The sequence below is a fragment of the Pristiophorus japonicus genome, chromosome 15 (assembly GCF_044704955.1).
Source record: "Pristiophorus japonicus isolate sPriJap1 chromosome 15, sPriJap1.hap1, whole genome shotgun sequence".
In the NCBI taxonomy this organism is placed as follows: domain Eukaryota; kingdom Metazoa; phylum Chordata; class Chondrichthyes; family Pristiophoridae; genus Pristiophorus; species Pristiophorus japonicus.
The window spans coordinates 23,969,970-23,996,570 of NC_091991.1; the positions used below are offsets into that span (position 1 = coordinate 23,969,970).

A 26,601-nucleotide genomic window follows, 5' to 3' on the forward strand; every position below is an offset into this window, starting at 1 on the left:
GACTGGCTAGAAAAAAGCCCGTGCCTTTGAGCAAAAAGGCAAATGTTCCGCTGGATGACCTGCACCTTATTTACTTAATTCATTTTAGATTAGACTGATTTGTTGATTGGGTAGGGAATGAAGGTCTCTAATCCTTTGGGATAAAGTTTTATTTTCCGAGAGTTTACAATCACAGATGCCTGCTGTGATTCCAAGATTCAATCTTGCCAATCGCAGGATCATATTGAACATAAGAAATAGGAGCAGGATTAGGCCACCTGGCCCCTCGAGCCTGCTCCACCATTTAATAAGATCATGGCTGATCCGATCATGGACTCAGCTCCATTTCCCTGCCTGCTCCCCATAACCCCTTATTCCCTTATCACTCAAAAACCTGTCTATCTCCGCCGGAACTCCTACATGGCAAATGAGCCCCAGGTGGGCAGAGGAAACATTTCAAGGACACCCTCAAAGCCTCCTTGATAAAATGCAACATCCCCACCGACATCTGGGAGTCCCTGGTCAAAGACCGCCCTAAGTGGAGGAAGTGCATCCGGGAGGGCGCTGAGCACCTCGCGTCTCATCGCCGAGAACATGCAGAAAACAAGCACAGGCAGCAGAAGGAGCATGCGGCAAACCAGTCCCACCCTCCTTTTCCTTCAACGACTGTCTGTCTCACCTGTGATAGGGACTGTGGTTCTCGTATTGGACTGTTCAGCCACCTAAGGACTCATTTTAAGAGTGGAAGCAAGTCTTCCTCAATTCCGAGGGACTGCCTATAATGATGATGATGATGAAAGATATATTCAATGACCCAGCCTCCACAGCTCTCTGGGGCACAGAATTCCATAGATTTACAATCCTCAGAGAGAAGAAATTCCTCCTCATCTCAGTTTTAAATGGGCGGCCCCTTAGTCTGAGTATATGGACTCAATTTTCCCCAAAGCTATTTTTTAGCGTACTTGACGAGTTACGCCCATTTTTCTGGGGCCCAAGTATGCCAAAGAAAAATCATCGGGTTGCCACGGTAATAAGGGACACAATGCGGGCTGAGGCTGGAAAGTGACACTGCCAGCTCACAGCAATTTACCAAGCACATTCAACATTGCAGCAACTTACCTCCATTAAATTATTAAAGTGTAATGACAAAAGTCCATCTCTCCCGGCCCGCCCTCCTCCCGATGCTGGTCCCAGTCCCCGTTCTTATCCCAGGCCGAAGGGCCTCCCGGTGCCGGTCCTGATCCCCGCACCTATCCCTGGCCGAATGGCTTCCCGGACCCGGTCTCCGCACCTATCCCTGGCCGAATGGCCTCCCCCCTCCCAGTCCCTGCACCTACCCCTGGCCGAATGGCCTCCCGGTCCCAGTCCCCGCACCTCTCCCAGGCCGAACGTACTCCTCCCTCCTGGTCCCCGCACCTAACTAGGCCCGAAAGGCTTCCCCCAGCCTCTCTACCACTCTGTCTCACCTCTCTGCTGCTGCTGTCCGGGCATCTGCTGATCTGATTTACTTACCTGTGCTGATTTTCTTAACTCACCAGAAGGTTTTTCCACAGAGGCCACATACGTCGTCCTTATAAGAATTGGAGTAAATCGGACCTGGCCAAACTTGCTTAACTGGCCAGAATTGGCGCGGGTGGCAGGTTATACCCTCATGACACAAAAAAAACGAACCTAAAAAAATCATAACTAACTGAGTTATGCTTGTGCACATTGATTGGGGAAACTTGTATTTTTTAAACTTAGGCCAAAAAAGCGTCACGCCAAAAAAACAGCACAAATCACTGGGGAAAATTGAGCCCAATGTTCCCTAGTTTTAGTTTCCCCTATGAGTGGAAATATCGTCTCTGCATCCACCTTGTCAAGCCCCCTCATTGTCTTATATGTATCGCTAAGATCACCTCTCATTCTTCTGAACTCCAGTATGTATTGGCCCAACCTAAGATAGGTTGAGTATCTTCATGTTAACCTCCTCATCTCCGGAATCAACCTAGTGAACTTCTCTGAACAGCCTCCAGTGCAAGTATATCCTTCCTTAAATACGGAGACCAAAACTGTACACTGTACTCTAGGTGTGGCCGCACCAATACCCTGTACAGTTGTAGCAGGACTTCTCTGCTTTTATATTCTACCCCCTTGCAATAAAGGCCAACATTCCATTTGCCTTCCTGATTACTTGCTGCACCTGCATACTAACTTTTTGTGTTTCATGCACAAGGACATTTCGTCGCCCGGATCCGACTTTTGTACGCCGCCGCGGAGTGTCTGATTAAGGTTAACGGGCCCTTCACGGCGCCCCTTCGCTTTAGGAGAGGGGTGCGCCAGGGATGCCCCATGTCCGGCCAGTTATACGCCGTTTGCGTGGAGCCTTTCCTGCGCCTCTTGCGGACGAGGTTGACGGGACTGGCTCTGCAAGAGCCGGGCGTGGAGGTCGTCCTCTCGGCTTACGCCGATGATGTGCTCCTCGCGGTAGAGGATCCCGCTGACCTGCGGAGGATGCGTGAGTGCCAGGAGATTTACTCGGCCGCGTCCTCCGCCAGGATCAACTGGGAGAAATGTTCCGGACTCCTGGTGGGTCAGTGGCGGGTGGACTCCCTGCCGGAGGAGCTCAGGCCTTTTGCCTGGAGCACGACCCATCTCCTCTATCTGGGAGTCTACCTTAGCCCCGACGAGGGAGCCTGGCCGGCGAACTGGCAGGAGCTGGAGGCCAAGGTCGCCGCTCGCCTAGGGCGCTGGACAGGACTGCTCCGAGTGCTGTCCTACAGGGGTCGAGCGCTAGTCATAAACCAGCTGGTGGCCGCAATGCTGTGGTACCGGCTGGTCACTTTGACCCCTCCCCCTGCGTTTGTCGCCAAGATACAGAAGAAGCTGGTGGACTTCTTCTGGAACAACAGGAAGCACTGGGTCTCTGCCGCGGTCTTGAGTCTCCCGCTTGAGGAGGGCGGTCAGTCGTTGGTGTGCGTCAGCGCCCAGCTCGCGACTTTCCGTCTTCAGACCCTGCAGAGATACCTTTACGTCGAGCCCCCTCCTAGGTGGTGTGCTCTGGCGAGGTATTTCTTCCGCCAGCAGCGCGACCTCAATTATGACACGCAGCTCCTGTTTGTGAACTTGGGGGGTGCCAGGACCGCCCTCCGGGAGCTGCCTGTCTTTTACAGGGAACTCATCAGGGTCTGGAACAAAGTCTCCACCAAGCGCAGCTCTCCGCCGGCTGGAGTGGCGGCCGTCCTGCAGGAACCGCTGCTCGGGAATCCGTACCTCCACGGCCGAGGTTTTATGTGGCGGTCGGAAGAGAGGGCTGTGGCTGGTGAGGTGACCAGGGTCAGGGACCTGCTCGATGGCGGAGGAGCGGGCTGGATGGCGCCAGACACGCTGGCGCGGCGCCTAAATTCTGCCAACGTCCGCCACGCGGCCGATGCCATCGAGTCGCTAAAAACAGCTCTGGGCCCTGACTCCGTTAGGTGCATCGAGGAGGCTCAAGCACGTGGGGAGATCCCGTCCGAACTGACCCCCATCCGGACGGAATTCCTCATCGGCGCCAAACCCCGGAACCTCCCTCGGGGGCCGGCGCCTCACAACTTGAGCCGCCTCGGGGAAATCCCCTCCGTGCCTTTCAGTTCCGCGCGGAGGGGTTTCCTGTACGGGCTGCTCCTGCACACCCTCAACTTTGCCATCCTCGCCGGCCGTCCGGACACGCCATGGCGTACCATCTTGCCGTCCGGAGGAGGCGGGGGTCCCCGATGGAGGGCACTCTACGCAGGGGTCCTCCCACTATTCATCGGGGACTTGGCCTGGAGGGTGGTGCACGGAGCAGTGCCGTGCAACAAATTTTTAAGCCGGTTCACGGACTCCCAGGCCGCCTGCAATTTCTGCGGTCTGGAAGAGTCCGTGTTCCATGTTTTTATGGAATGCACAAGGTTGCAGCCCCTGTTTTATTATTTGAAGGGGCTGCTCCTGAAATTCTGGCTGCACTTCAGTCCCACTCTCCTGATCTTTGGGCACCCTGTGCGGAGGGGAGCGGGTAGGTCCGAAGGCCTCCTCGTAGGACTGCTCCTGGGCACGGCCAAGGGTGCCATCAGCCGGTCCAGGCAGCGGGCGGTCGAGGGGGTCGTTCAACCTGACTGCCTGCCTCTCTTCCGCTCTTACATCCGGTCCAGGGTGTCCTTGGAGATGGAGCACGCGGTGTCCACCGGTACGCTCGCGGCCTTCCGCGAGAGGTGGGCACCGGAGGGACTGGAGTGCATCATCACGCCCGGCAACCAAATTTTAATTCGATTTTACGTTTTTAAGTTTAATTTGTTTTAATTGCCGGTGCTTTTAGTGTCCCCCTTCCCTTTTATAGGGGGCACTGGGGAAAATTGTGATTTTAGTGCCCAAAAAAAGAAAAACACAAAAAAAAACAAAAAAAAGGGGGAAAAAAAAGGGCCTTGTAAATGTCTGGAGTGTCACCCAGGTCGGGTGGCACCATTTAATGTTTTATGTTTTTGCAGGTGAACTCCAAAAAGAGTTTCATGCACAAGGACCCCCAGGTCCCTCTGTATTGCAGCACTTTGCAATTTTTCTCCATTTAAATCATAATTTGCTTTTCAATTTTTCCTGCTAAAGTGGATAACCTCACATTTTCCCACATTATACTCCATCTGCCAAATTTTTGCCCACTCACTTAGCCTGTCTACATCACTTTACAGATTTTTTGTGTTCTCCTCACAATTTGCTTTCCCATCCATCTTTGTATCATCAGCAAACTTGGCTACATTACACTTGGTTCCTTCATCCAAGTCACTAATATACATTGTAAATAGTTGAGGCCCCAGCACTGATCCCTGTGGCACCCCATTGTTTGCCAACCGGAAAATGACCCATTTATCCCGACTGTCTGTTTTCTGTTAGTTAGCCAATCCTCTATCCATGCTAATATATTACCCCCAACCCCATGAACTTTTATCTTGTGCAGTAACCTTTTATGAGGCACCTTATCGAATGCCTTCTGGAAATCCAAATACACTACATCCACTGCTTCCCCCTTATCCACCCTGCTCGTTACATCCTCAAAGAACTCCAGCAAGTTTGTCAAACCATGCTGACTCTGCTTAATTGCATTATACTTTTCCAAATATCTCGCTACTGTTTCCTTAATAATGGACTCCAACATTTTCCCAATGACAGATATTGGGCTAACTGGTCTATAGTTTCCTGCTTTTTGTCTGCCTCCTTTCTTAAATAGGGGTGTTACATTTCAGGTTTTCCAATCCACTGGGACCGCCCCAGAATTCAGGGAATTTTGGTAGATTACCATCTATGCATCCACTATCTCTGCAGCCACTTCTTTTAAGACCCTAGGATTTAAGCCATCAAGTCCAGAGGATTTTGCCTTTAGTCCCATTATTTTACCGAGTACTACTTCATTAGTGATAATGACTGTTTTAAGTTCCTCCCTCCCTATAGCCCCTTAATATCCACTATTGGGATGTTTTTAATGTCCTAATGTGAAGACCGATACAAAATATTCGTTCAGCATCTCTGCCATTTCCCTGTTCTCCATTATTAATTCCCCAGTCTCATCCTCCAGGGGACCAACATTTACTTTAGCCACCCTTTTCCTTTTTATGTACCTGTAGAAACTCTTCCTATTTGTTTTTATATTTTGTGCTAGATTACTTTCATAATCTATCTTCCCTCTCTTTATCATTTTTTTAGTCATTCTTTGCTGGCTTTTAAAAGTTTCCCAATCCTCTGGCCTCCCACTAGTCTTGGCCACATTGTATGTCTTTGTTTTCAATTTGATACCATCCCTTGTTTCCTTAGTTAGCCACAGATGGTTATCCCTTCTCTTACAGTCTTTCCTTCTCATTGGGATATATTTTTGTTGTGAGTTATGAAATATCTCCTTAAATATCTGCCACTGCTCATCAACCGCCCCATACTTTAATCTATTTTCCCAGTCCACTTTAGCCAACTCTGCCCTTATACATTTATAGTCTCCTTCATTTAAGCTTAGGGCATGTTTGAGAACCAATTTTCTCACCCTCCAACTGAATTTGAAATTCAACCATGTTATGGTCACTCATCCCTGGAGGATCATTTAGTAATCCTGTCTCATTACACAGTACCAGATCTAAGATAGCTTGCTTCCTGGTTGGTTCCGCAACGTACTGTTCAAGGAAGCTATCCCAGATGCATTCTATGAACTCTTCCTCAAGAATATCCTGGCAAATTTGCATTGTCCAATCAATATGAAGGTTAAAATCGTCCATGATTATTGTCGTTCCTTTATTACAAGCCTCCATTATTTCTTGATTTATGCTCCGTCCAACAGCATAACTACTGTTAGGAGGCCTATAGACTACACCCACCAGCGACTTTTTCCCCTTGCTTTTCCTTATCTCCACCCAAACTGTTTCAGCATCTTGATCCTCTGAGCCAATATTGTTTCTCACTAACGCACTGATCTCATCCTTTATTAACATTGCTACCCCACCTCCTTTTCCTTTCTGTCTGTCCTTCCAAATTGTCAAATACCCCTGAATATTTAGCTCCCAGTCCTGGTCACCTTGCAACCACGTCTCTGTAATGGTTATCAGATCATACCCATTTGTATCTATTTGTGCTGTTAACTCATCGATTTTGTTACGAATGCTATGTGCATTTAGATAAAGAGCTTTTAAATGTGTTTTTTTACCATTTTTTCCTGCTTTGACCCCACTTTCTGATTCACTTTTATGTTTATATATTCTGTCCCTTCCTGACACGCTCTGGTTTTCATTTCCCCCAGTGCTACCCTGATCTATTGCCTTCTCCTTATTCTTTGACTTTTTAAATTTTCGCTCACCTGAATCTCCCCCCACTAATTAGTTTAAAGCCCTCTCTACAGCCCTAGTTATTTTGATGCACCAGGACCCTAGTCCAAGCACGGTCTAAGTGGAGCCCGTCCCAATGGAACAGCTCCCTCTTACCCCAGTGCTGGTGCCAGTGTCCCACAAACCAAAACCATTTCTCCCACACAAGTCTTTGAGCCCCGTGTTTAATGCTCTGATGTTAATTGTTATTTGCCCAAAGCAAATCTGCTCGTAGCTCAGGTAATAGTCCAGAGATTATTACCTTTGTGATTCTGCTTTTTAATTTGGCCCCTAGCTGCTCATAATCCCTCAGCAGAACCTCGTTCTTTGTCCTATCTATGTAGTTGGTACCCATGTGGTCTTCCCCCTCCCATTCCAAGTTCCTCTCCAGCCCTGAGCAGATGTCCTTAACCCAGGCACCAGACAGGCAACACAGCCTTCGGGACTCACGCTCTCGGCTGCAGAGAACCTTATCTATCCCCCTAATGATACTGTTCCCACCACTACAACGTTTCTTTTTACTGTTGTGTATCTGTAAAGCATGCACTCCCATGTTCCGCCACCAGGGAGCTCATCCCCTGAAGTCCCAAGGGATCCCAGCATCCCTTGGGAGCACTGTGTGTAAGCCAGCCCTTAAGGCCTGTTCCTCACTCTGGAGTGTCTTATTAAAGACTGAGGTCACTGTTACTTTAACCTCCTTGTGTGCAGCCTCATCTATGTTAGAAACACATTAACTGGCGACGAGAATACGAATCCAACGCAAAGATGCAGCAAACTGTGGGCATCCTGGGGAAGTTCTCAGCGGGTGAGGACTGGGAAGCCTATGTCGAATGGCTAGACCAGAGCTGGACGGAGAAGGAAGCGCTGTAAAAAGGAGAGCGGTCCTCCTCTCAGTCTGCGGGACACCGACCTACAGCCTCATGAAGAATCTTCTGGCTCTGGTGAAACCCACAGATAAGTCGTATGAGGAGCTGTGTACACTGGTTCGGGAGCATCTTAACCCGAGGGAGAGCGTGCTGATGGCGAGGTATCGGTTCTACACATGCCAGCGATCTGAAGGTCTGGAAGTGGCGAGCTACATCGCCGAGCTAAAGCGACTTGCAGGACAATGTGAGTTTGATGGCTACCTGGAGCAAATGCTCAGAGACTTTTTTGTACTGGGCATTGGCCATGAGACAATCCTACGAAAACTTTTGACTGTAGAGACACCGACCCTCAGTAAGGCCATTGCAGTAGCACAGGCGTTTATGTCCACCAGTGATAACACCAAACAAATCTCTCAGCACACAAGTGCTAGCGATGTTCATAAATTAACCAGAACTGTGTTTGCGACCAGAAATGTACAGGGCAGAACCTACGAGTCTGCAACTGCCAGCAGGCCTCAGGTGACCCAGATGACTCAGAGTCCCCAACAAAGAATGAATGCAAGGCAATTCACACCTTGTTGGCGTTGTGAAGATTTCCATTCAGCCTATTCATGCCGCTTCAAAGGGCATGTTTGCAAGAGCTGTAGAACAATGGGGCACCTCCAACGAGCTGTAAGCTTTGCAAAACCTGCTAACCACCATATGGCAGAGGAAGATCGGACCATGGTGGATCAAAGCAATTTCGAGCCTCAGAGAGAGGAGGCAGATGCTGAAGTACACAAGGTGCACACATTTTCGACGAAATGTCCACCTATAATGCTAAACGTAAAATTGAATGGCTTACCCATAGCGATGGAACTGGACACTGGCGCTAGCCAATCCATCATGAGTAAAAAGATGTTTGAGAGACTGTGGTGCAACAAGGCTTTCAGACCAGCCCTGAGCCCCATCCACACGAAACTGAGAACGTACACCAAAAAGCTTATCACTTTCCTGGGCAGCGCCATGGTCAAGGTCACCTACGAGGGCACGGTGCATGAACTGCCACTCTGGATTGTCCTGGGCGAAGGCCCCACACTGCTTGGAAGGAGCTGGCTGGGCAAAATCCGCTGGAACTGGGATGACATCCGAGCGCTATCACATGCCGATGAGGCCTCATGTACCCAGGTTCTTAACAAATTTACTTCCCTTTTTGAGCCAGACATTGGAAACTTTTCCGGGGCGAAATTGCGGATCCACTTGGTCCCAGAGGCACGACCCATTCACCACAAGACGCGGGCGGTACCTCGCATGTTGAGGGAGAGAGTGGAAATTGAGCTGGACAGGCTGCAACGTGAGGGCATCATCTCCCCAGTGGAATTCAACGAGTGGGCCAGCCCGATTGTTCCAGTACTTAAAAGTGATGACACGGTCAGGATTTGCGGCGATTATAAAGTAACTGTTAATCGTTTCTCGCTACGGACCAATACCCGCTACCTAAGGCAGACGACCTATTTGCAACGCTGGCAGGAGGCAAGAAGTTCACCAAGCTCGACCTGACTTTGGCCTACATGACACAGGAGCTGGAGGAGTCTTTGAAGGGCCTCACCTGCATCAACACGCACAAGGGACTGTTCATCTACAGCAGATGCCCGTTTGGAATTCGGTCGGCTGCAGTGATCATCCAGTGGAACATGGGAGTGCATGCTTTACAGATACATAACATTTACTCCTCCCACTTAAATGGCCCCCTGTACCACGGTGCTATGGTCAGTTTGCTGACCCTCCCTGCAGTCCCTGCTCTCGTCCACACAGGGAATAAGAACCTCAAATCTGTTGGACAAGAGCAAGGGCTGAGGCTCCTCTGTCATTGTATCCTGAGTCCCCATACCTTCCACACTCATAGTCGCACCTTCCTGTCCCTGACCACGGATCGAATTTGAATTAATTAATCTAATTGTTGTGACTAGCTCCTGGATCGCAGCGTTTAGGTAACCCTCCCCTTCCCTGATTGGTCGTAGTGTCTGCAGCTTGGATTCTAGCTCATCAACACGGAGCCGAAGTTCCTCGAGTTGCAGACACTTGCTGCAGATGTGGTCGCGATGGAGCAAAATGTGGTCAACCAGCTCCCACATGCAACAGCAGAAACACATCGCCTGTCCTGCCATCTCTAATGTATTTAATTAGTTCGATTTAGTTTTTAGTTATTAATCCTGACCCCCAATCTATGGCCCTTAATTTAAAGCAAGAAAAATGAGAGATAAAAACTCACCAACCAATCACTTCCCTGCTTTCCTGTGACGTCAAATGTAGTTGCCCTGTTCTCCTTTGTCGCCCGCTCTTACCTGCTCACGCTGCTCCCTGTGGTGCCTGGGCTGCTCGCTGCTTTTAAGTTCTGCTCCTCCTCAGGTGTTCCCTCCTAGGTTGGGGGTGTCGGCGCTGTGACTACAAGTGAACGTCATTGGATTTGAAGGTGCTCCACCTGGGACCTCCTAAAAGTTGGCATGGGAGAAGAAGGGGAAAGAGAGGGAGGATACAGATTCCATGGGAATAATTACAATCTATTAATTTTCAAAATCAACATAACATTGTTTTTTTTTTCAAATATGAAAGTGGTAATGTTATTCCTCTCTCGTCAGCTCTAGATTCAGTGGGGGTGATTTTGAACTGCGGGCCATCTATTTCTCGGCTGAAAAATGGTGGCTGGCTGTTGAATGTGGAAGTGGCACCTCGGCCAGCTCATTGATGCCCAAGGCCTGCCTGATGCAATTTTCAGGTGGGCCTGTAAATGTGCAAGCAGATGCATAAACTATTCAACAACAACAACAACTTGCATTTATATAGCACCTTTAATGTAGTGAAACGTCACAAGGCGCTTCACACGAGTATTCTGAAATGAGAAATTTGACACTGAGCCACTTAAGTAGAAATTAGTGCAGGTGACCAAAAGTTTGGTCAAAGAAGTAGGTTTTAAGGAGAGTCTTGAAGGAGGAAAGAGAGATAGCGAGGCAGAGAGGTTTAGGTAGGGAGTTCCATAGCTTGGGACCTCGGCAACAAAAGGCACGACCACCAATGGTTGAGCGATTATAATCAGGGATGCCAAAGAGGGCAGAACTAGAGGAGTGTAGACATCTCGGGGGGGGGGGGGTTGTGGGGCTGGAGGAGATTACAGAGATAGCAAGGCCATGGAGGGATTTGAAAATAAGGATGAGAATTTTGAAATCGAGGCGTTGCTTAACCAGAAGCCAATGTAGGTCAACGAGCACAGGGGTGATGGGTGAGCGGGACGTAGTGCGAGTTAGGACATGGGCAGCCATGTTTTGGATCACCTCTAGTTTATGGTAGAATGTAGCCAGGAGTGCATTGGAATAGACAAGTCTAGAGGTAACAAAGGCATGGATGAGGCAAGGGCGGAAATGGCCGATATTACGAAGGTGGAAATAGGCGGTCCTAATTATGTTGTGGATATGTGGTTGAAAGCTCATATCAGGGTCAAATGTGACACCAAGTTTGCAAACAGTCTGGTTCAGCCTCAGACAGAAGTTGGGGAGAGGGAAGGAGTCAGTGGCTAGGGAACGGCGTTTGTGGCGGGGACCGAAAACAATGGCTTCGGTCTTCCCAATATTCAATTAGAAAAAATTTCTGCTCATCCAGAACTGGATGTCAGACAAGCAGTCTGACAAGTTAGAGACTGTGGAGGGGTCGAGAGATGTGGTAGTGAGGTAGAGCTTTGTTTCATCAGGTACATGTGCAAATTGATAGATCCTTGGGGGACACCAGAGGTAATGATGCGAGGATGGGAAGAGAAACCATTGCGGGTGATTCTCTGGCTATGATTCGATAGATAAGAGTGGGACCAGGCGTGTGCAGTCCCACCCAGCTGGACGACAGTGGTGACGCGTTGGAGAAGGATAGAGTGGTCAACCGTGTCAAAGGCTGCAGACAAGTCAAGAAGGACGAGAAGTGATAATTTGCCTTTGTCACAGTAAAGGATGTCATTTGTGATTTTGATGAGAGTCGTTTTGGTACTGTGGCAGGGATTCAAACATAGAATTGCGGGAAAGGTGGGCACGGATTTGGGGCGACAACATGTTCAAGGACTTTGGAGAGGAAAGAGGTTGGAGATGGGATAGTCGTTTGCAAGGACAAAGGGGTCGAGGGTTGTTTTTTTGAGGAGAGGGGTGATGATGGCAGATTTGAGGGAGAGGGAGAGACTACCTGAGGAAAGAGAACCGTTAACAATGTCAGCTAACATTCAGCTACGTTAGATGAAAGGATTCATTTGGGCTGAATACACAAGGTTGTGAGTGAAGGAACACTTCCAGAAGCTCAGGGTGCAAAGTGCACATTACTGAGCAGTTCACATAGTGTGAGGGGAAGATAATTTTACGTGCTATACATGCTTAGTACACTATTAATGAAATATAATGATGGGTTCTTCTACCTCAGCTGACCTGGTAAGATCATTAAATTGCTTCTCGTACTACTTGCAAGTGTATTGTACGATGAAGGGGATATTCACACTACTTATCATAAGAACATAAGAAATAGGAACAGGAGTAGGCCATGTGGCCCCGCGAGCCTGCTCCGCCATTTAATATGGTCATGGCTGATCTGATCATGGACTCAGGTCCACTTAGGGACCCAGGTGATAAGAATCACCTCTTATCATTCCCTTAGTTGCTGCTCTTGGGGTACTGCTATGTTCTTACTTTCTGCAGAAAACATTCAATGATCCTATCCAAGAAATGGGCTACTCTGGCTTCATGCATTCCTTTTACAGATGGTCTTTTTCTAAAAAAAAAGCTTGCTGGCATGCAAATCTGTAAATTGCCATGCCTGTCCTTTTGAGCAACTGTAGCCCTTTAAATTCTGATGCAACGCCTGACTTCTAACTACCAATGTGAGCTCCTAATCACAGGCATTTTCCACTCTCGAAGCTCAGACACAATATTATATTGAGGCCGGTCCCAGAAATAATTGTGGGTTCATCGTACAAGAAGTTGGGTGGGTCTTTTTCACATGCTGCCTTGACTTCCGGTCAAGCATCCCCCAACCAAAAAAATCTATGTTGCCATGTGAACAGTAACAACAATAGCAGCAACTTACATTTATACAGCACCTTTAATGTAGGAAAACATCACCGGGCACTTGGGAACGAGACGTGCTCTGAGTGATCAATACATTGATCTTCAGTTAATGCAACCAAGTCTTAGTTGTTAAACTCATTTGAACCATTATCAAGTACTTCCTCCATCTATATTCAGTATTTTAGGTCCAGTTTCTTAAAGTAATTGATGGCTTTATCTGCTCATTCATTTGAAATAGTTTTGCCAACTGTAATAGCATTTTATTACTATTAGTTGTTCTCATTTGTTCATAAGATTGGATGACAAATTATTTATTCTTGTCATGGATTCTAAATATTCATTATTATGGCTCGTAGCTTGTTAATTTAGTATGTACTGATTTTGAAAGGCCTGTTTATAGGAGAATCATTAGCCATAGCTAATGATGATAGTAAACAAAATAAGATGATGGTTCCATGTAGAAATAATACAGCAATGTTGAAAGCTGAAAGGGACCCTGTCATTAAGATTGAAAGTGAGTAAGGCTGTATTTTACTGTTTCCAAATTCATTCTTTATGATCTATAAAATAAGATTGTCAAAATATTGGTCAGATTTATTTCATGTCCCTCCTGTAGGCCGAGGATCGTAGTTTGCATGCACACTTGCTTTTCTGGTCTGTGGAAAATTAACAACATGATTTATGGGCCCAGCAGCAGAGATTCTAATGTGTAAACTCCTGGGATAAAAACATCAGAAAAATTCATGTCAACACATGAGCTTCTGACAGAAACTTCTCGGAGCAGGTCCACTGAAAAGAGTTTAATTGATTAAGTTCAAATAGTAATCTCAGATGAGGGGTAAAAAATCAAACGTTGCTGCAGAAGACAATAGAGGCGACAACCATATTGCAGCAAAGCTCATCCTGTGCTGTAGGAACCTCTGCTGGGTTGGAGTTCCCAGATTGGCCATTGGTAAAAAACAAAAGGGTCAGCAAGTCTTTGGTTGGATGTAGTAACTTGTAGTGATGCACAATTTCTAGCTCTAGGGCAGAGATGTGTTTGCTTATCCTTCGGCTTGTTATTTTTTCTCAGCCCAGCTGACGAGGTTAAATCCCTTCAGCCTTATGGATGCTAAACAAGCCTGTATCAATTTCCTCTTTCATTTTAATGGCGGTGTTAACCTATTTATTTTAAATGAGGTAATGCCTCTATTAAAATAGCGAGAGAGAGGAACTTGATACAAATTTGTTAAGCTTTTGTACCGTGGTATTGCTTGCAGTTATTTCCAGGCTTATAGCATTGTTAGGTAAGGATGACACAGGAAGAAGGGTTTAAGGTCAGGTTGTCATGTTTAATAGCTTAGACAATAATGTAACACGTAGTGGGTAGTATTTCACGATATGTTCATTTTCCTCACACTGTCTGTTTTCTTTACCTGGTTGTTCAATCAGCCGAAGAGCTGTCTTGGTGCTCTCGGCCTTCCCTGAGGAAAAGGTAGTTTGTCAGTGAGGTGCTGCCACTCTCTCAGTAAGGGGGAGCATATGCCAACAGAGGTTGCTCTCATATGGAGTTTTGGGATGGCTTCAGGGTTGCCTGGCACTGCTACACCTTGAATCTTGTTGCGACTAATCTGCATGCCATTGGGTAGCACATTTAATTGTAGCCAAGCATAAAGTTGCATCACCAGTCGCAAAGAGGAGTTCGGCATAACACAGCAGCAATTTTGACTGGTGGGCTGAGTGCTGGCATCTCCATTTTGTGTGGAGGCTGTGTAATAAAAATGGCCTCAAGCCATTTATCAAGTAAAACAGAGGCCAACCGTTGATTTGACCATAAGCAGAGAATAAAAATGAAGAAAATTAAATTGCAGTTTGATGATTTAGATTGTTCAGTGATCCTGGAAGTATGCGTTAAATACTTGAAAAACATGATGCACAATGAAAAAATATGCTGAAATGACAAAGTTGTGGTTTCAAATAGAATGGATACGTTGGTTGAGACTTTGGGCTAAAATTCATTTGTTGGTGTCATTGAACAAGGCGTGTAATGAACCAGTGGAGCAATAGATTGGCAATAATATATACAGTAAAAAGTGTTCTGTTTCCTTTATACTTTATAATACAAATAGGTGATACATTGAGGAATATCAGTTTCACAAGAAAAAGAATGCAGATGTAACAACAAAAGGGATAGGTCATCTCCTATTTTAACATGTTTAATACAAGCACATTATGATACAATTAGTCAGTAGGTTTCTCATTTATCACTAAATTGTATTATTCAATAACTTGTTGAAAAGTTTGTGGGTTTTTTTTGTTAGGATTGGGAGTTTCCACAATTTATGGGAAATTTGGAAATCAACCTTCCTGGTCTTCCCACCTCACATATTCAATTAAGACTGCCTCACTTCAAGAAGATATTCAAGAAAGAATACCTCATTTGTATCACAGGTGAGAGGCATAGATATGAAATAGTGCACATAGGAATTTATAATGGAAATGTAAAAGTAAGGACAGAATGTATGAGTTTAAAACGGGAACTGAATTATGCCTGTGTGCCTTAGTCCAATTGTTGCTCACCCTGCTAACCCTCACTTCCCCTGAAGACTATACCTGTCCTGTGCATGACACCACGAGAGTTGACGAGTATTCTAGTAAAAAGACAAAAATGTTGCAGAGCATATGAATGTCAAAAGACTTTATACTTTCTGTTTGGCACCATTCGTACCTAAAGATGTTTGCCTGATGCACAAAGTTCTCCAAAGATAAATAATTTTTTTAGTAATTAGGAACTTTAGAACCTTATGTGACTTAGTTCAAAATCTAAAAGAGGAAAGCTCGAAATCTTTAATATACAAAAGTAAAATACTGCAAATGCTAGAATTCTCAAACAAAAACAGAAAATGCTGGAAACACTCAACAGGTCAGGCAGCATCTGCAGAGAGCGAAATAGAATTAATGTTTCAGGTTAATGACCTTTCGTCAGAACTCTAAGGGCCCGAAATTGAAGAACTTATCGCCCACTGTCGCCGACTGCCACCGACATTCGCCCAGTGCCATTTTCGAAGTGACCTGAAGCAGGCTGGAGCGGGTGGGAGGAGAGAGCCGCTGGGAAGCGCCTGTCAATGTCAGCGGACGGCCGAGTCGTGCAACTGACCTCCCGCCTGCCGAGCTGCCATATTGATGCAGATGGGAGTCGGTGGCGGTCGACGGCAGAAAAGGGGGTGGACCACTGGCTGGAGGCTGGTCTGTCCCCGACGGTAGGTAGGAAGATGGGGAAAAAGGTTAGTACACGTTTTGTAATTTTTTTCCTTTACAAAGACTTACCTCGATGGGGTGCCCTGAAGGTCTTCAGATGGTTTAAAAAATGTTTTTTTAATGCTTTTGCTTTTCGGCTCTTCGGCCCTCCATGGGCCCAACTCCATCCTCGGCGGCACTTGGACGGCAAGTGCCTTTGCCGCCGAGAATGAAACCTCCCGCCGGCTGCTGCCCAGATTGGCGGCGTAAGTCACTCATTTGCTGCCCCCGACCTTCGAGGGACCTCTCCGATGAAAACCCCGCTCAAAGTACCGTCAGGTACCTCGGCAGTCCTTTGGGCAGGGGGAGGGCGGGCAGAAGCCTTCATCAAATTCGGGCCCTTAATTTTTAATGCACGTTCATGTTTCTGGTGGAACATTTTATTGGGGACTATATATTTTTACATAAACATAGAAACATAGAAATCTACAGCACAGAAGGAAGCCATTTCGGCTCATCGTGTCCACGCCGGCCGACAAAAAGCCACACGACCCTCGGTCAGCAGCCCTGAGGTTACATATAAACCTGTGAACAATGGCGGGAAAGTAAAGAGCATCTGGCCCAACCAGTCCGCCTCACACAACTGCGACACGCCTTGCACCGCAACATTCTACACTCCACCCCAACTGGAACCATGCGATCTCCCGGGAGAGGCAAAAAAACAGATAAAAACCCAGGCCAATTGGGGGAAAAAAAATCTGGGAACATTCCTCTCCGACCCATCCAGGCAATCAAAACTAGTCTAGGAGATCACCCTGGCCGTATTCGATTCCCTGCAGTACTTACCATCATATCTGCGCCAGCCAACAAGAGGTTATCCAGTCTAATCCCACTTACACCTCTAACTGTCTTACTGCCCCTGCCACCCCCCCCCCCCCCCAAAAAAAATGAAATACTCTTTTGTGTTGTGAATTTTGAAGGCAATTCTTTGACTGAGCAAAGCTTCCTATCAGATTCTTACAGTATTTATCACATTTATTTACAGGTAAATGGTTTAACTATGGCATCATCTTTCTTGTATTAATTTTGGACTTGAATATGTGGAAGAACCAGATATTTTACCAGCCGCCTGAATATGGCCAGTATGTGGGGCCTGGGCAGAAAATCTATACAGTAGACGATCCGGAGACATTAAAGGATTTAAACAAAACTACTCTAAGCTGGGAATGGAGGTCCACCAATATTAACCCACTGACTAACAGAACCTATGCCCACAATGACATGTTTTTGCACAGCAGGTATGTAGGTGCCAGACTTGGGGTCAAGTGTCTTGCTTTTGTCCCAAGCATCTTGGCATTTATCTTGTTTGGGTTCTTCATCTGGTTTTTTGGAAGATTCCAGAAAAGTGAATTAATTAAGGACAAACAAGATAATTTGTATGTAAAGATCAAAAGGAAATCACCATCTGAATTTAGCAAAGATTTAAACGAGTCTGCAGAAGATGCACAAAAGCCTGTGACTATAACTGATGAACCATCGATGTCCAGAGGAGCAGAGGTGGCAACAGCTATTGTACACAGTACTACCTCTACCTCATCCGCTGAAGACCAGGACACTTTCCTCCAGGAGTCACAGAGTAACAGTGTACATGACACGAGGCCAGACACTGAACCCATCTCCCCTATTGTTCTTTCTGACCCAGCGGCAAAAACGTTACCTGACAAAGATGTTCCAACTTAAATTTAAAACAAGCACAGGCCTTAAGTAGGATTTTACCTTTTCATTTTTACACATTTATAGATCTTTATACATTTTGTGTTACAGTGTCATTTTGACTTAAAAATTACTGACCTAGATTTAAATAAAAACAAACTAACAAGACTATGTCGGTGGTGGTTCTGCAGTGGGACAGAAGTCACTTTTATTTTTTGAAAAGCATAATATTGTGCCTACACCTAGACATTCCTTTATATCTTGCCTTTTGCAATAGCACATGATTTGTGTCAATGCTGTATTAAATTGTACTGTAATATAGTATTCATCTCTAACATAAGAGTAAAATGATAAATACTGTACTAGTTGTGCCTTGAGAAGTTCCATTTTGTACTATTGTCTCGAGGTATTTTTAAAAAATGCTAGATTTTCACCTTCACAAAATAAAAACATTTGCAGTTCCTGATTCTCTAATGGGATTGCCTGAGAAGACCACTGGGCTTTTGCTCATGTAACGCTGCATTCTTCTGAGGCAGAATTGCTGTTGGGAGTGTTCTAGTTATGACGAGGTGATTCCAAAGCTTAATGGGTTATGGTGCAGATAGTATTGACAGCTGAACTGCACATGAAAGAAGTAGTGTTGATTAATCTTTTAATTCTGGTGAACTGGCTGCCTGCCAAGGAAAGCAATGAAGATGATGGGGAGGAGACAATGTTGCTGTGTGTGGCCCACTGTGTATGAAGAGGATCTATTTCACAATGAGAATTGCATTGCAGTACCGTATACTAAAGCACAAACAGCTGTCTGTATTTATATATGTAAAAATGCTAACTACAAATGTAAAATAAACGGTGTTCACCTTTAAACTTGTGCGCATTGCACTTTGGAGACCTACCAAGCAAGTATCGTTCACTTTGATTTAAAAATGTGGGTTATTCTGATGCATGCCGTTCTTCAAAAATAAATACAGCTGTGTGTTTAAATGGATTTAGCAGCTGTGCTACTCTTGCCAAGCTCTGCTTGTGTTCTTCTGTCACATTCAGGCAGCGGCCAATCTTTCAACTTTTGGTTTACAAGTTTAGTGCAACACATAAAGTGGCACCTGAGAGTTCACTCTGCATGATACCATTTTCCCCTATGTTACACCTGCTCACCTAGCATTTGCCAAGTCTGATCTGTCAGTCTGAGTATGAGAAGTATTGTCTTCATTTTGCAATTAAGCAACTGGTTAGATTCCAGACTGATTAAGTGAGTTACTTTACCAGATGGAACTGTAAGCTAGTAGTGAGACACTAATTGCTGCTGCGTGTAAAGTTGCTTTCACTCATAACAAATCCAATTATTCCTTTATCAGTCAGTGCTAGATTTATTAGAAATCCCAGAAATAATACAAGCACAACACATTATAACATTTGTATTCTTTGCCATTGCCATGCCTTTCACCGGCCATATATCTAATTTATATGACAATGTTCTAATTTTGTCAAATACAGTAATCATGGTTACTACATTATATTTTATCTTGTTCAATCCTTGCTTGTTTTTTTTTTAACTGAAGAATATGATTTAAAGTGATTTATTAAATTGTTAATCTAGGTTTCATTAACCGAAGTGTCAAAGCTATACCTGAGCATATAACTTGGGATTGGAAGTGAAAAGCCTGCTCAGTACAACACATCGTGTAGTGCCATGCTTTGGATTACATCAGGACCGTGTTGTTGGAAATATCAAGGAATTTAGTGCCCATTTAGTTCAGGGTATAGCCCAAAATGTTAACTTTGAACTAAAGAAATGCAAAGTGTTGTCAACCAAATGTTGGGTTTTGAAGACATCAACTAATAACAACGATTAGGTCTAGAACTCAGCTAAATGGTAACCAAAAGATCAAGTTTGGCAACAGCAAAGAGTGGAGATTGAGGGCAATGCCAAATTTAGTTGGACTGCTCAGAGATATCAAATAGATAATTTCCTGGAATTACATAATTTATTGCTGTAATGTATTTGCTTCATGGATTCTTGCTTAAGAATTCATTGCAACACATTGCTATTAAGAACTAGTTGATTTATTAACAAAGGTTTAACAATCAAAACTACACATTACTAGTTCATCCACTAGGCTCACAACTGCATACCCCATCATGGATGACCTAGACCCAATTAACTGGGGTTTTATTGAGTCTTGTGAACATCATGTGACTGGCTAGGCCACTCACAATGCAACAGCTCCACAAATCTGTGAGCATATTCCCAGGTGCATACATGACAATTACAGTAAAATTAATTTGCTCCATTCCAAAAATGTGCTTAGCTTCAACCTTAGAAGAATCATCTTTTGTGCTGGTGTACATTTTCTTTCTTCCCATACGAAAAGCCTGTCTGTGTGAGATTGGAAATTCATGCTTTATTATGGTTTCTTTTTTTTTGTTTGGAGCGCACACCAACTGGGAACCTGGCTGAAATGATCCAAAGTCAATTTGTGTAAACCATGTTCAATTGTGGACAGAATTTGAAGCCAACAGCAACAACTTGCATTTATATAACGCCTTTAATGTAGTAAAATGTCCCAAGGATCTTCACAGGAGCGTGATCGGACACAAATTGACACCGAGCCAACAAAGGCGACATTAGGACAGTAAAGCAGTAGGTTTTAAAGAGGATCTTAAAAGAGGAACGAGAGCTTTAGGTAGGGAATTCCAGAGCTTGCGGCCTAGGTAGCTGAAAGCATGGATGCCAATGGTGGGGCCAGATTTTATTGTGCTATCCAGTCCCACAAGGAAAAACAAAAACCCTTTTGAGAAGATCACATGCTTTTTCACAACATTTGAAAGTGTCTGTTGCAGCATCAGGATGAAAAAGTCTGAGTATGTCTGTAGCTTTTCAACTGGACCAACTCTTCATTTCTCCAGTCTTCTCTTCTGAGCCGAAAGTCTGCACAGGTAAACACTTGTATCACAAGCTTGACATTCACCTGTTGATGTTATATTGATTATTTCAGAATGACAGCAAATACTTTTAATGAACAAGGTTGGTATGGCCTAGCAGAACTCCCCATTTATCTGCATTTTACAGGTGGTAATTGTATTCCAGAACAGGCACGTGTGCACATGCATGCCATCATATACCAACTGCTCGATTCTGAATCACTTAAGCCACAGATGATTGTATGTAGTATGCATGTGACTATTCAGGAATCTGGGTGTGACTTGAAAAATACAGTGACATTGAAATGTTTGCTACCCCCAGTCCCAGGTCTTGACCAGCGCTGACCTTGATCCAGTTGCCAAACGATGCAGAAGAGAAGCCAGGTGATGACGCACTCTGACTTTTTTTTGCTCTATATTGGGCAAGAGCCGCCCTCAGCTCAGCATCACTCCCATCAACATGGGTGAGATAATTGGCAAGTGGCAGGTTTTGGCCTTAGAATGACATCTGACCAGTGCATGTCACCAATGGTTATCCAACATACTGAGCTGCTGCCCTATCCTCACGTTAATGGATTTGCAAATTGAATAATGCCACAAGTTCATGGTACTTTTGTTCAAGTCTTGGCATTTGCTTTTACTTATAAAGCACTATTAGTAATGACTTACCCCGATTCATATATTTAAATTTGTTCAAATACTGACACCTAAAAATCTGTTAATCTACCAAGTGTGGGGTAACCGCAATGATAGTTCGTTACAGTACAGAAGGAGGCCATTTGGCCCATTATTCCTGTGCCAGTTATGAGAAAGAGCTATTCACTTATTGTAATATCCCCTGTTCAACTGTTATAAAGCAGTGGTGATGTACATTATTCTGTGTATTTCACTCTGGATATAGGAACATCCTAGAGAGGGTACAAAGAAGATTTATGAGGATGTTGCCAGGACTGAAGAATGTGAGCTATGAGGGAAGATTGGATAGGCTGGTGTTGATTTTTTTGGAACAGATGGCTGAGGGAAGACTTGATTGAGGTGTATAAAATTATGAGGGGCCTTGGTAGAGTGGATAGGAAGGACTGATTCCCCTAGCAGAGAGGTCAATTACCAAGGTTTAACGTAATTGGTAGAAGGATTAGAGGGGAGTTGAGGAGAGCTTTTTTTCATTCAGAGGGTGGTGGGGGTCTGGAACTCACTGCCTGAAAGGGTGGTAGAGGCAGAAACCCTCATAACATTTAATATGCACTTGAAGTGTATATGTACTTGGATATGCACTTGAAGTGCCGTAACCTACAAGGCTACGGATCAAGAGCTGGAAAGTGGGATTAGGTTGGATGGCTCTTCCTTGGCCGGCACAGGAATGATGGGTCGAATGGCCTCCTTCTATGTCGTAAATTTCTATGATTCTAAGATTTCAATGTGGTCCTGACTGCTGATAAAATCAGCATATTGCATTAGCAGTGTGCAATTATCTCATTTGTATCTGGAGCTCCTGAATATTGCAGGGCAGATTCAGTGCTTATTCAGTCTTTTAATTACATGCACAGACATAACCAACCTGTTTATTATTTCTCTAGTATTGTAACTTTGTGTCTAAATTAATGATTGCTTTCCTTTCTTTGAGGCATTTAATCAAATTAGAGATACTGCACAATACAATAACTCAAAGCACATCCCATAAAATGAGCTAATCATAAGCTGCTTTGGTTCGCAAAGCACCCAAATTAATTTGGATACGTATTCTTTTTCTTGTACACAGCTTTGAGCACCACACTGGGAAAGGAATGCTATCAGTCTCACAGTTAGCAATGCATGCAACTCACTGGAGAGCTTTGCTGTTAGCAATGTCACAAGCAATCTTGATCAATTTTACAAGTGAGAGGATATGGGACAAACTGCAATCTGCAGGCTTAATCCCTACTAGCCTGGTGATATCCAACTTGGTTTATCACATCAGTACTTTTTCTTATTTCACTCTCAGCAACTACTAAATTGCTGTCTGACTTGAGAGTTGATTTTCAAAGGCACAGGCTATTTCCCCAGGAGAGTGTAGTCTGTGAGCTATATTCTGACTTCAGTGTTGTTTAATTACACCGACCCGTTGGAAAATGTTTAACATTTGTTGATTTGTTTGTAAATGGCTGCAGTAATGATGTTGGAAGTAACTCATTTTGGTACCCTGTTGCATTTAGTTGCCTTTACTAATGTCACTTTACATTTTGGTTAAATAGAAGTTACAAGTTACCACATGGCTGGCTACAAGTCTGATGTAATATTTAAAGCAAGAGCAAATCCAATTGCGATGTAAAAGATTGTAAAACAATATTTAACATTTTAAAATATTTTTATAATGATCAGACTAATGCTGCTATAAGTAGTATTATTGCGCAACTAGCATCGAAATACAAGTATGTTGAAAAGTATCAGCCTGGTTCATTTGATACAACTCTTGCCTCTGAGTCCGAAGATTGTTGGTCCAAGCTGCACACCGGGAATACACAGGCCCAGAATTACCATTCGACTTACGCTGGCTCCCAGACAGCACTCTAGTGCAGTGCCTTGGGAAACTCCTTGGGAGACATTCTGCTTGCTTCCACCACTTCCAACATTTTCTGCCAGAATTCACTTTAGGCGCTTGCTACATCTGCCCAAATATGGATGGGAATATTATAATTACTCACTCACTCATAGTCAGTCCCTTGGAATCGAGGAAGACTTGCTTCCACTCTTGGCATGACTTCTTAGATGGCTACTGTACAGTCCAATACAAGAACCACCATCTCTCCAACTGATGGGGATACATCATCCAAGGTAACTACAGGCCAATGAGCATAAGTCAATGGTGAGAATGTTGCTGAACATAATAGGAGCAGGAGTAGGCCATACGGCCCCTCGAGCCTGCTCTGCCATTTAATATGATCATGGCTGATCTGATCATGGACTCAGGTCCACTTCCTGCCCACTCCCTGTTTATGAAATGATACAATGAACTTCGTACTGTGAGCCAGTGACTAGGTGTAACCTGGTCAGTCTTTAATGGCTTCCAGAAATGAAGGTACAAAGGTGAAGTTCAGGTTATATACGGGCCCAGCACGAGTGTACCTATAACCCTAGGACCTCCGACAGCAGTTGGTGGGCAGACCTTATGTACATACATTACATCATTCCCCCCCCAGTTCTTGGCACAAGTCCATATTACAAGTTCAGATGGTCCGGAGCCCTTCGCTCCCTGGTTGACCATCTCAGTACAATCCCAGTGTTTTCCGAGTCTCTCACGACTTGGCGCTGGGTGTTGAGTGGGTTCTTCTGATGGATGTGAGTTGGTTGGTCGTCTAAGCTTGCGGTGTCTTCTTCCAACTGTTATGGTTCATCAATGTGTCTTAGCTTGATTTGATCAATGTGTTTCCTGCACATCTGCCCATTCTTGAGCTTAACCATATACACCTGGTTACCCTCCTTATCTGTATCATTGCCCGGGAGCCACTTGGGCCCTTGACCATGGTTAAGTACATGCACTGGGTCATTTACAGATAGGTTGCGTGACACTGCATCGTGGTCGTGATACCACTGCTGGCGTTGACGTCAGGTTTCGACATGATCGTTAAGGTCAGGATGGACTAGAGTGAGCCTGGTTTTGAGGCCTCTCTTCATCAATAGTTCCACAGGCGGGACCCCGGTGAGCGTGTGTGGCCTTGTCCTGTAACTGAGCAGTATGCATGACAGGCATGTCTGCAAGGAACCGTGAATACACGTTTCAGGCTCAGCTTGATGGTTTGAACTGCCCGCTCCGCTTGACCATTGGACGCGGGTTTGAACGGGGCTGATCTCACGTGTTTTATGCCATTGCGTTTCATGAACTCTTGAAACTCCAGGCTCGCTGACAACGATGTCTGGCAGACCATGTGTGGCAAACATGGCTCTCAGTTTCTCAATGGTGGAAGTGCTGGATGACATGATCACACATTCTATCCACCATCAAATCTCGCCCTGCCTTTCTTGGGCATTACAACACGATTACCCCACAGTAAACAGTCGGACTGGATGGAAAGCTCATCTTTGCGACGGCTGTACGGTTTAGTTTCAGCACCCATTTCCTTGGGGATGGTCGACCAGTCCCCATTAAGAACACAACGTGTTACAACCGATAGGGTCGGATCCTGGCTGGTCCAGGTCTTAACTTGTTGAGCAGTGACAGGCAACCCTTCACTCTCAAAGTCATCCATGACCATGAGTAGCTCTGCGGGCATTGGCGTTTCCACCTCCGGTGTGGGCAACGGTAACCGGCTCAATGCATCAGCGCAGTTGTCGATGCCTGGTCTATGGCGAATGACATAATCATAGGCAGATAATGTCAGCGCCCACCTCTGGATGCAGGATGACGCGTTGGTATTGATACCTTTATGTTCCGAGAACAACGATATAAGCGGCTTGTGATCGGTTTCCAGCTCGAAGCAAAGCCCAAACAGGTACTGGTGCATTTTTTTTATCCCATAAACACATGCTAAAGCCTCTTTCTACCATGCCGTAGGCTCTTTCCACCTTGGACAGGCTTCGAGACCCGTATGCAACTGGTTGTAGTTTGCCTGACTCATTGGCTTGCTGGAGTACGCAGCTAACCCCATAGGACGACGCATCACAGCTCAAAACTAGATGCTTGCATGGGTCATACAGTACCAGTAGCTTGTGGGAGCACAATAGATTTCAAGCCTTCTCAAAGGCTTTGTCTTGAAGTTCACCCCACACCCAGTCGTCTCCTTTCCTGAGCAGCTTGTGCAAAGGCTCTAATACTGTGCTCACTTTGGGTAAGAAGTTACCGAAGTAGTTGAGAAGACCCAGGAATGAACGCAACTCCGTCACATTCTGAGGCCTGGACGCATGTTTGATGGCCTCTGTTTTCGCGTCTGTAGGCTTGATTCTGTCTGCAACAATCTTTCGTCCAAGGAATTCGACCTCTGGTGCCATGAAAATGCACTTCGAATGTTTCAGCCTGAGTCCCACTTTGTCCAGACGACGCAGAACCTCTTCCAGATTGTGCAGGTGCTTGGCGGTGTCATGACCTGTGACTAGGATGTTGTCTTGGAATACCACGGTCCTGGGGACGGATTTGAATAGGCTCTCCATGTTTCTGTGAAATATGGCTGTCACTGAACGAATGCCAAAAAGGCACCTGTTGTAAATAATCAGTCCTTTGTGCGTGTTGATGCACATAAGTTTCTTTGATGATTCAACCAGTTCCTGTGTTATGTAGGCCGACGTTAGATCCAATTTGGTGAATGATTTTCCCCCGGCTAGCATTGCATACAGGTCATCAGCTTTCGGTAGCGGGTACTGATCTTGTTTCAAAACTCGGTTGATCGTGACCTTGTAGTCTCCACAAATCCTGACCGTGCCGTCGCTCTTTAACACCGGAACAATGGGGCTGGCCCATTCATTAAAATTGATCGGTGAGATGACCCCGTCACATTGTAGCCTATCCAATTCGAGTCGACCTTTTATCTCATCATGTGCGGGACCGCCCTGGCTTTGTGAGGATGGGCCTTGCATCTGGGCCTTGGTGAATCTGCACCTTGACTCCCTTGAAGCTGCCAACTCCCGGTGAGGGAAATTTGCTCACCACTTGAGCACACAAATCATCATCCACTGATGACAAAGCTTTGATACAGTATCATTTCCATTTTATTTTCTTGAGCCAACACCTGCTGAATAACGATGGGCCATTGCCCGGGATAATCCATAACGGTAGATCATGAACCGCTCCCTCGTACGACACTCTTACTGCTGCACTACCAATCACTGGTATGAGCTCTTTGGTGTAGGTACGCAACTTTGCATTTATCGGACTCGGCTTGGGTCGCTCTGCCTTGGTCTCCCACAGCTTTTCGAAAGTCCTCTGGCTCATTATCGATTGACTCGCACCCGTATCTAATTCCATGGCTACAGGCATACCGTTTAATTTTACCTCCATCATTATCGTTTGGCTCTTTGTTAGGAACGCACATACGTTAT

General features: G+C 45.3%; 1 protein-coding gene across 6 annotated transcripts in view; it reads left to right on the top strand.

Annotated features, from left to right (window-relative positions):
- The window catches only part of tmem117 (transmembrane protein 117), a 408,913-nt gene extending 390,252 nt beyond the window's left edge, over positions 1–18,661 (top strand). For all 6 annotated transcript variants that reach the window (XM_070901596.1, XM_070901595.1, XM_070901597.1 and 3 more), the window contains exons 7-8: positions 15,045–15,174; positions 17,006–18,661. In XM_070901596.1, the coding sequence (XP_070757697.1) occupies positions 15,045–15,174; positions 17,006–17,700 (825 nt within the window). In that variant the 3' untranslated portion in view covers positions 17,701–18,661. The remainder of the gene's footprint in view (positions 1–15,044; positions 15,175–17,005) is intronic.
- Positions 18,662–26,601: the final 7,940 nt, after the last annotated feature.